Source organism: Nestor notabilis, unplaced genomic scaffold, assembly GCF_000696875.1.
Source record: "Nestor notabilis isolate BGI_N333 unplaced genomic scaffold, ASM69687v1 scaffold17783, whole genome shotgun sequence".
In the NCBI taxonomy this organism is placed as follows: domain Eukaryota; kingdom Metazoa; phylum Chordata; class Aves; order Psittaciformes; family Psittacidae; genus Nestor; species Nestor notabilis.
In genome coordinates, this window is record NW_009923498.1 from 20,195 (window position 1) to 31,618 (window position 11,424).

General features: G+C 37.5%; 1 protein-coding gene across 1 annotated transcript in view; it reads left to right on the forward strand.

Moving 5' to 3' along the window:
• Positions 1–751: 751 nt before the first annotated feature.
• PDE6C (phosphodiesterase 6C, cGMP-specific, cone, alpha prime) overlaps positions 752–11,424 on the forward strand; it is a gene marked incomplete at its 3' end in the record, with an annotated part of 22,856 nt that continues 12,183 nt past the window's right edge. Inside the window, exon 1 of the mRNA XM_010012168.1 lies at positions 752–1,427. Within this exon, the coding sequence (XP_010010470.1) occupies positions 948–1,427 (480 nt within the window). The remainder of the gene's footprint in view (positions 1,428–11,424) is intronic.

The following is an 11,424-nucleotide window of genomic DNA, read 5'->3' on the forward strand; positions in this document are numbered from 1 at the left end:
ATCTGCTTTTTCTGAAGAAGGCACAGAAGAAAGTACCTGCAGGACCCTGTCTGCTTATTTATGCCTGTAGAGTAAAAATTTTTCTGTCTCCTGAATTCAATTTGAATTCAAACCATTTTCTGGTTTTACTCTTCCCTGTGGGCTATTTTTGTAAAAAAAAAAAAAAAATTGTAAATAAAAATATATGTAAGTCATATCTGTCTGTGCTGAGTCAAATTCTAACTCTTTTACTCCACCTTCATCTGGGTAAGTCACATGAGAAAGCTCAGACTTTTGTCAGGTATTTAGGATTTCACCTATTTTATGCATGTATAGCTTCATAATTACTTTTAGTAATCCAATTTCCATCATCTCCTGACTGTTTTGAGGATAACAAAATTCTGCAATTTTAAAATTTTCTCTGTAACATTCTGTTTTCCTCCCCTTAAGTACCTCTCACAAATACACATGTGTACATCTGTGCACGTGTATAATGTGGGCTAAATACCTAAGTGGAATTCCTCATATTAAATTTCAATGGAAACTTTTGTGTGTATGGTACAATATATATACTGTGAATGAAGGAGGTAACATGCAGGTATACATGACTATACATCAGACAGTTTTATAAGGTCTAAGAATTATTTTGCTTGTTTAAAATGTTAAAAATATTCCCTTAGGATTTATGAGCTAAGAATGCTCAGGGGTTTAGTGTCCTGACATCTCTTTATTTAGCAGTCTCCAAGATCTCACACTAAGAAGATGCTAAGCCAGTGCCTTCTGTCATAGCTCAAGAGTTTCAGAAGGGTTGGAAGCCAGAGAGGAAGGTGAATGTACTATGCCTGTGAGCTATACAATATGTACACAGTACTGTTTTTTTGCTAGTATCAAGTTAGGATTTCTTGCTACCACTCCTGCTTTGATGGTAATGCAGTTTTAAAAGAAATCCTAAGAATAATACAGCAAAAATGGGTGAGGTGAATAAAGATGACGTTGAAAAGTACTTGGAGAACAACCCCCAGTTTGCCAAGGAGTATTTCGACCGAAAAATGAGGGCAGAAGTGCTGGGAAGTATCTTTAAAGTGAGCCCTGGAGATGTGAAGGAAGGAGTCAGCTTCAAAGACATGTCCCGTCTGGAGGAGTGTGACATACTTTTTGAGCTGCTAACAGAAATCCAGGATGAAGGAGGCAATATGGAAAAGATAGTGCACAAGGCCCTACAGAGGCTAGCACAGCTGCTGGCAGCTGATCGGTGTAGTATGTTTCTTTGCCGTTCCCGAAATGGTATTCCAGAGGTGGCCACCAGGCTTCTCAATGTCACTCCAACTTCCAGCTTTGAGGAGAATTTGGTGAAACCAGACAATGAGACTGTTTTTCCTCTGGACATCGGGATAGCGGGATGGGTTGCTCATACCAAGAAGTTTTTTAATATACCTGATGTGAAAAAGGTAAGTGACTGCTCTTGGGGAATGGGTTTCTGTGCATCTGCTTACTCAGCTTCCTGCACAGCACTTGTGGTATGGAGTCATTCTTCAGAAACATCCCAGAAAGAGAAATCCAGACCAAAAGCATGAGAAAAGCAGCAGTAAAACCACATCATGTAGTCTAGTGAGGTATTTCCAGTATCCTTGCACAATAGTTGTAATGTAATTTATTATAATAAGGGAGGAGACTATTAGATTAATAGTGACCAATAAGTACTTGTATTTCTGTTGAACAAGGCAGGCTCCTATTCTGTTTTCCAGTATGGGCTTGCAAGTTCTCTCCCTTGTAATTCCGTGCTGTCGTACATGCACCTCTGAATACAATCAATTTGCAGCTTTTGTAATGAGGATGCTTCCTTCTAAGTAGGTGAATGAAGCCAGATGAAGGTGATGTCAACATATATGCTCAGTTTCAAGTCTGTCTTTGAATTTAAAATGTCTCCAAATCTTGAGTATGTCCAGATCCAGGGCTTTTGTTCAGAACCATCTATAGAAGAAGATTAATGAGTCAGAGATGCTCTGACATTTCCAAATTTCATGTTGAATTTGCACAGAATCACCTTGTTTAGTTATGATGCTGATAAGGATTATTACAAACGTTAATTAAAATGATGAGTAACCTTACTGAAATTAAACCTGCATGATGAGAACTGCTTTTAGAAACTGCTCTGAAATACATGGGGAAACATAAATGTGCTGTGGTTGTTGTAGATTTCTTTAAAAATAGATAACCTTATACTATCAAATAGTGACATCTTCATCTCCTTTCAGTGTTATATGGAAAAGCTCAACATAACCAAAGGTGCTAAGGTAATTACACAAGATGGCAGTCTGGCCTCTCAGTATTTCCTATACAGTCAATTTAAACTTCTGGGCCATTTTAGGGATGGAAACAACCTTAGTGTCTTAAGATCAATATAAATAATAAAAATCTTTATGCAATTGTCTGTTTTCCAGGAGGTAAACAAAAAGTATTATATTGTATCATGTTACATGGTGGCAGACATAAAGAAATAAAGAACTACTTTAAAAGCTCAGAAACAGATGAAAATGTATATGTATGCGAAAATAACATTCCAATATATAGTAAACTACCTCAGATGTAAGTAGGAATGATAAGAACAAACAGAAGAATGACTGATTTGAGAAAAGAAACCAGTTGATTTTTAACTGACCACTAAGATGCTTTCTTCAATGGCTGCTGTTCTGACAAGAAGCATCTGACTTACTGCCTCTTACCACCACACTGGGAGATCGGAGGATAATCCTTCTAAATTCATAAGGCTGATCAGAGGGATCAAGAAAGATATGCCTTCTATCAGACACTGCACTGCTCCTTAATTTCATGTGTGAGAGGTGCACAGAGGAGGGCTGCTCAAACATTTCTGTGTTTGCAATACGATTTGTTCAAAATTTTGTGACTAATATAATTTGAATATGCTTAAATAAGAGAACCTTTTTGTCCATCTAATCCTGCTAGGTATACATTTTGTACTCATAAATTAATCCATGTCAGCTGAATATCTTTCCAGCTATTATTCAGCCATTCTAAGGTAATCTTTACTTAGGCATCCTTTTACTCTTTTAGAATTACTGAGTTCTATGCCATTAAGCCCACACTTAAAAATGCAGTTAAACCAAGGTGCCATTAATCAACATTTGGTAAATTAATGTAATCAAAATATTGACATTTTATAGGATAATTGCAAAACTCCCAGCCTCTTCTATGGGAACAAGATTTGTTATTTAAAAACAACCCTGAAGGTCTCAAAATTATCACCATTTTCATTCTATTTGTACAAAAATTCAGGTGGCCAATTGACACTCCTCACCCAGGCCAAGTTCCCACTAATGTCACCAAAATCTCTCTCCATAAGGAACCCAGAACTGCAGCTTTAGTCAGTAACATTTAAGGAATATAGTTAGTCCATGGCAGCAGAAAGAGGCAGCCACTGAAGCCTTTATTACGTTTTTGAAAGGATAATTATTTTTCAGATCATTTTGTATGCATTCAGTCAAACTAGATTGTCTGCTACCCGAATCCTGAGCAAAAAATGACAAGCAGAGTTAAGACAGAGAGGAATTTTGCCCCTATTACCTTGTCAGAATACAAAATGCACAATGAATAATTCTAGATGCTATAGTACCTTGAAGATGTCATGTCTAACCACTTTCTATTGTTGACACAATCCATATCCAAACAGCATAGTGTTTTTTAAGTCTTAAGTACATGACAACATTGACAAACCCACAGTGAGACATTTTCATGCTTCAATCACCACCCCTTTATAACAAGAGTGAATGTAATGAAAGATCACAACAGCAATAAATCATTGCAAAAACTTAAGACTCCACTTTTAGTGCCTGGTAGCCAGTTCTTTAGGGATTATCTTCATCAACCTGGAAAAGTACCAATAAACGTGAGGAAGCTCCTCATCCTGACTAATGCTTCAGAAAAGAAAAGCGAAGGAAAAGATACAGACCTTCCATAATTAACTTAGTAGCCAGAACAGTCTCTCCCACAAGATTATGGACCTGTTGACTGCAAGAGCTAATAGTGTCTAATCCAGGGTTTAATGGTAGCGAGAAACAGAAGGCCAAGCAGGACCATTGCCCTAATAATTTGCTTCACATTATTCCCAGGGTCTGGCAGAGTATGTGACACAAATATTCCACAGCAAAATAATAGACTACATACAATTTGATATGTCCATTAGTATTCTTTAAATATTAACTGATAGCATGGACAACATGATAAAGAAGAGTACAATAGCTTTACATCTTTTACTAAGGCAGTATTTCCAAAAAAAACTAAGAAACAGTTAAACAGGGAGCATCTCTTCTGGGGAATCAAAATCTTACATTCTTAGCCTGTAAGAACCAATAATAAATACTATATATATTTGCTTGACTCCATCATGTATTTCAATTATTGCAGTATTCATTTTAATTCAGAGATATTTGAAGACAAAGATTTAACTGAGGATTGGAAAGTCCTGGTTATAGTAGAGTATAAAATTATATGAATGGTGAAAAAAATGCTTCAAAAAAAGTGAAGGCTTTTGGATTAGATCCATAAAGGGACTGAAAAGTTCTGATGCTGAAGAACAAGCCCTCATTTGTAGAGGTTCTGCACTGGAATCCGCAACCCCCAGTGAAGAATCAGCAGTGTGGAGAGATTCTGATGCTTCCAATTCAGATTAAGCAGCAAGAGCAGTGATCATTGTGGCACCTAGTTTAACCACTGGAAATGTATGTTAGAAAACAATTTAAATACATCTTCAAGTTGCAAACACTTGTATCATCCCTTAGTAAACTGTTACAGCTTCAGTTTGTATGAATCTTTTTTCTGTGGGAGTTCTACTTCTCTTTAATGAAAGAGCCAGAGAGACTTTAAATCCAGGCCCGTCCAAAATGACAGGAGTTTCAGCTTCACAGAAATGTGTCAGTACCCAGACTCCACGCTGTCTGAGCCTGGAACAAGGAAGAAGAGACACTCCATCCCTTTTCTTGAATCTATATCAGATTGTAAAATAAAGATTATTTGAACAGTGGAGAGAAAAGAGCAAAGGAAAGCATGGTCTTGCAGCTCAGTGGTTCAAACTCCCATGTGGCAGTGAGGAGACCTGGACACTGAACTGTTGTCAGCTGCTATGTGCAAACAGTTGCTGCAGTAACACACAGCCATGGTCCTGTCACCAGGAGGTAGTCTTAGAATGCCTCTTAGGGCAAGAAGACATTGCTGGAATCAGACACATCGATGCCAAAAATACGAAGCAGTGGGAAAGTGCAGGAGACAGCAAGATGGTCAATGATACAACTGGTTGCTCTAAAAATGGAAAGAATGGAGTCACTTTGTGGTAGAGCTGGTAGCAGTCACTTGCTAATAAGATGTCTTAGTTCTTAACTCATATTCTGCTAGTCCCCTCACAATGTGATCTTGGAGAAGAAATCCAAATATCCAACATATTGACAAGGCAAAGCATGCTAAAAAAAGCTTCAAAGGCCAGAGGAAGATTGTTAAAACAGTTTTAGAGGGAAATTCTTGAGAAACAAACTCGATGTTAAGATGAGAAGAAATGAGAGCAAATATACACAATGCTGCAGATATACTGCTTCTTGAATGTCTGGAAAGTAATGAGAATTGAAATAACCCTAAGATAAACTCAAAATGGGGAAAAATGGAGAGACAACCTTTTACGTGGGAAGAACTTGTGTTGTAAATGTTAATGTCTGTTCCTCCATTTTATCTTATCATCTTGATAATAAAAAACAGATTGTCATAAAGTCACACTCAATACAGTAAAATATTAACTGGAAAAATGGAAACAGGAACAAATCTCTATTAACTGCACCTTCCAGAAGAAAAAAACAAAGCTTTAATTCTGTCCTTGAATTAATTTGTGTTAAAAGAGGAAAGCTTCCAAAAATGAGGAAAAACTTAACATTAAAAATTAAAATGAAAAGCTCCCTTTTATCCTAATTTTCCTGTTTTAAGTGAAAAAATATTTAAAGAAATATAATACAGATTCAATTTCAAAAAGTTGCAAGATAGCCACTTCATATAGCAAATAACGAGCAGACATTTCAGTGACATGACTGAAAAGTTCTAACTCAAATGCTGTTAAATATATATTAATTGCTACTTGATGCAGTTTCAGAACTCTAGTGATCTTGAAGATACCAGTCTCAGTTTGTTTTTTAATGCTTGGAAGTTACATGTCAAAATGCAGTTGTTTTACAACCCTGGCAACACATGATTTTTTGAATATGGCCTAATGAATGGCCAACTCAGTTAATTTGGTTTGGTTTTGAATTAGACTCATGACATTTGTGTAGTTGATAGCAGTTGTTTTTTATTTTCCATTCATACTCAATTATATCATTATGAAACAAAAACATTTGTGAGTTGAAAATAGGACAAGCAAAAGTAAGAGATGAAGCAGTGTAGCACACCAATGCCACCTACTCAGAGTTAAAAATTTTGTTTGAAAAATCAGAGCCAAGTAAGACAATCAGTGGGAGAACGTAATATCAGGAAGAGGAAAAAATACTGGAGGACTACCAGAAAGAGAAAACAGAAACATGTGAAGGTGATGCAAAGAAATGTGTATTAATGATGAGCATGTGACACCAGCTCCTGATGTCAAAGGTTCCTGTGGTTCCTGTTCCAGCAGTGCTCCAGACCCTCTCCTGGTCATCCAAAGGATGATGCATTTTGACCAGTCTGAGCTAATCTTTCTAACCCAGAACTGCTAGCGCAAGCAAAGTAGCCATAACTGCAAGGGGTCCCAGAAAGCCATTATTCCTCTATGCTTTGTAAGAGGAGAGAGCTGGAGTGAAATAGGCATCTGCTTTCTTGGCACTACCATCTCAGCTGCAGGATTAAGCCTTATCACTTCTTAACTGTGATATTTGAGGTGCTTCGACAATCTCAAAGTGAAGATGTAAGCTGCACAATAGATACTGACAAGTCACTGAGTCAACACAGAAGGAAGGAACAGGAAGAGGTTTTTGAATGGCCCCAATGGTGATTGTCATATGAAAACCAAGGTGGAACATGAACAAAACAATATCATGTTGCTTGCTAGCAAGGACCCCAGTCACTTAAGCAAAGGTTTATGGGGAAGCTTCATTTGCTAACATGTCAAGCCACATGTGTAATGAAGATGCTGATGTTGTGCCAAATTAAAAGCAATTGGGAATAAGCAAGTGTACTGGAGATGTGAGAAGCCTTGGTACTACCAACTTTGAGCTGCTGTTCCTATTATCTTAAATCAACCAGAGCAGTGAATCTTCACCCTGACTAGCTGAACAGGGAAGAGGGATCCTTGTTCCCTTATACTCTTTTTCAGTGTTGCTTTTCACACCTTTGCATTTCTCTCTTTCCTAAATTTGTATAAATTATATACTTTTGCATGTGTAATTGAAACCAAATTAACAAGAGTTACACTATCTCATTACTAAAATAGTTTTTGCATTTTCTGATCAATTTTACACTCAACAAATAATATACACTGCAGACTTTGACCTGGAGTTTCCAATAGTGTCAAACTCACTTTCCTCAGGCTGCATTTTGTTGTTAATCCCATCAGAAATGCTCAAGGCTTAATTCAGTGTTCTAGTGTAGCAAATCCTAAAATAACATTATGCACTGGGAGGTGTACTTCCTTCATTAAATACTGTAGGATGGTTCCACAAACATTAGAATCATGGTCTTCATTGTTTTTTTAAGCTTGGCATAAAGCCTGTGAAAGATTAGAAATTTTTGCAGAGCTCCTCTGTGGGAATTGTGGGAATATAAAAGAATTGTGGGAATATAAAACCAGACAGTGGAGGAGAATTCATCATGAGAGACATAAGGTCTTTAAAAACTGGTAAAAGGAAATACAGAACATATCGCTCCCAAGAACGGAACTGAGATCTGAAGAAAAATCCATGAAATAAGAGATGGAACACAAGATGATTCCTTCTTCTGGGCAAGTCCACCAGTAAGAACTTTCCAGAAACAATAAAGTAACATTGATTTTTTAAAAAAAACCCCAAACTACATAACCTTAAAGTATTATTTGCTCATGTAGTCTTTTAAAATTAACTTCTTGAAATGCCTGCGGTTCCCAGGGGAGTGATTTTTTCTTGTTTGTATTTATTTTACCTTATTACAGACATGAACTTAGAGTTTTATAGCTACAGTTCAGAATCAGATATGGTATAGTCTCAATAAGGAAGTTTTTGTGTAACTAACTGCTATATATTTAGTAAATTCCACTGGTAGCTATGAGGTAGAAATAAGCTTACAAACCCAAAAGAAAATGAAAGGTTGAGGCCAAATGATCTAGAAGTAGAACTTTATATTGATATTTCATTGGTAAGAGGTTTATATTAGTAATGTCTAGTAGTGGTGGTGAGTTACAGTGAGATAAACCTTTTGTCACGGTTTAGAGAATCAGGAAACATGAATTAGCTACTTATTTGCAAGTGTATAGGCTAGATCCACTGTACTTTGCCCAAACGCTCTTCAGTCACCTTCCATCACCTACAACAGAAACATGAACACAAAGATGTGTCCTAATTTTCCATTTCTGTATGCCGGTGCTAGCTTAGTGCAAATCCAGGACATGCTGAACATTTTAGGATATATCTACAGACCTGACCATTATACAGTAAATAGCTAGGTATTTTAGCTTTAAAAGGAGCTAGTAGAAAATGCTTACAAATGTACTTACTCCCTACAACTAGGGAGTTATCACAGATCACCTTTTCTTCATTTTTTAAGAAAGCCTACTTTATGGTTTAACTGAGAGCTAAAAGTTCACATCACTGCTCTTCTACCTATGGTAGTGCAGACCACATTTCTGGCTTGTCTATGAACATGATTTTCCAGACATTATGAAAAGCTATTTTCTTTGAAAATAAAAGGAGCTTATGTTCTCAAGATAAAATATTTTAAAACCTTGAAATAAAGGCTTCAAAACTTGTAGCAACTATGTGAAAAATATTCAATAATAAAAATCCTAAAACTAAGCACAAATTTTTGCTTGAATATGCAAATCATGTGCGATAGGAGTCTTTGTACACGCTGTGGGAATGTTGGCAATGTGCTATGAGGTATTTTTATCTTTCTGCATTGCACTGTTTAGGCACAGCGCAGGATGGCTTGCAGTTACTGAACTTTCTGTTTATTAACACAGACTTGCATTAAAATTTTCCTATCCTCTGCAAAAATAGTATGACCAAAGTGCTTCTTTTGAACAATTCTGAACACCACTGCTTGTACCTTCATTCTGGAGTCAGCAGCTGTGTCCTGCTGATTCAGTTCACATGGTGTGTACAGGTCCCTTTTAAGTATTCGGAAATCCAGGAGTGTCTGAAAGTTTCATTTATCCCCTCGTAGCAGCATACAGCACTCTCAAACCAGGAACTTGGGCCTTGCCATTATGCTAGATCATCCTGAGGAGGCAGAGTGACTACAAAAGAGGGTCAGATTATCTATCTGACTTACTTTATTCTGAATGGCTAAAACAGAGACTCAGAAATCATAACTGAAGCTCAAAACCATACTCAAACCCAGACTGGTTTTGTTAGTAGACAATACATCTCAGAGGAAATAAAGTATTTCTGCATAATAACATACTACCTTAGCAGACTGCAGGACATGATTTGAGTCTTACACAGAAGACACAGACTGACTGTCATTTTCCCTTGATGTCTGTTGAGACACCCCTACACCTTTCCCCAAGAAAAGCAGAAAACAACTCATGGAAAGTTTGACTGAAATAGAAAAAACATTCCTTCACCTGGATAGTAGTCAAAACTGCCTACGCTTTCCAGGGACTCAAATACATCCTGATACATTGAACTACAGATTAAAAATACTGGTTACTTTTATTCATCTCAGTGTGATTTATGGGGATTTCCTTAAGAGAATCAATTCTCTGTAAGAGAGCCCAGCCAGTAAATATAGAAGAGATTTCAGAGTTACTTCCACACATTTAATTCCTTTCAGAGTAATGCACTCATAGAAGGAAATCTAAAATGCAAAAGTAAAAGATGGGCTAGCTAAAGCCTATGAAGAATTGATTGCAGGTGGCAGGGGAGGTGGGAACCCTAACATTCTGAACACATAATAAAATCCAGTCTACCTGCTCAGGGTTGTATATGCTATAAATTCAACATATACCAGAAACAATTGTTAGAGTGAAGAGGGGAAAAAAGAAATTAAGAAAGATCCAAATAGTAGACAAACAGGTTTAGTTCTGGCATTTCCTAGTCTTTTTAGCTGGATTTTACAACCTAGAAAATGTTTAAGTAGTTTTATGTATGATTTCTGAAAGGAGAAATTCCATTATGCAGCATCCTGCAATATTCTTTCACCCATCAGCAAGGAAGACACCTTGAGGTCCACCATGCAGATCTTGGCTGCCCAGGCTAATGCAGTAATTAATAGCAGTAATATCCATCAGCTCTGCAGGTAGGCATGCAGTAACATGTCAGTCACTTTATAAGTGGATTCACAAATATTTGCTAACAGCAGGGGATTGGTAAGGTTTGGGAATCTTGGTTCTGGGTGGATGTCCTTAAAACAGGCCCCCCTCTGGCCAGCTGCCATTAAAACAGGCCCCCTCTTGGTTCTGGGTGGATGTCCTTAAAACAGGCCCCCTCTGGCCAGCTGCCATTCTTATCCATGGTGTTACACCACCTATCCATGGTGTTACACCACCTATCCATGGTGTTACAGCGTAGTCTGACCTTACGTGGCTACGAGGCCTCTCGCCACCTCCTGACATTCTCTTTTAATACCAACTGCTCGTCACCTGGAGAAATCAGATGCAGACCTGTTAAAGGTAATTCAGGGAAAATCTGCCATCGACTGTAGAGGAGGACTTGAGTGCTCATCTCTGAAGAAGTTTGAGCACTGACTTCTTAGCAGTTAGAGATGCAAGTGGATGGAAATGGCTCAGTGAAGACAGTCTGGCTATTTTAGCTGCTTAGTAGAACCATGTAACTTCTCCGTATGCACATAGTGACAGATTCTAATCACCCAACTCATAACTCAGCTCATTTAGATACATTATCATAAGAACATCACAAAACACAAACCTTTACAAACAGATTTCCCTGACAAATTTAAAATCCCATTTTTTAAAATGAAGAGAACAATGAAGCATTTCAAAGAAAGCACCAAGAATGTCTAAGAAATAAAACAGATTTCCATGAAACATGAACTAGCTTTCCAGTATTTTTTACATATAAAGAATTAAAAGAATAGCTTTTACTAAACCCTTCTCAGCATTTGGTCTCAAGGAGGAAAGCTGGGGTAGTTAGTTGTGGCTGATTCATTAGTCACATGGTATCATTCCCACAGGATCACCCACCTAACAAAAGCAGATCTGTGTCCTGATCCCCCTGATCCTATACCTCCCCATTCATGAGAAGAGCATGTTGGGCTGGAAGCAGCAGG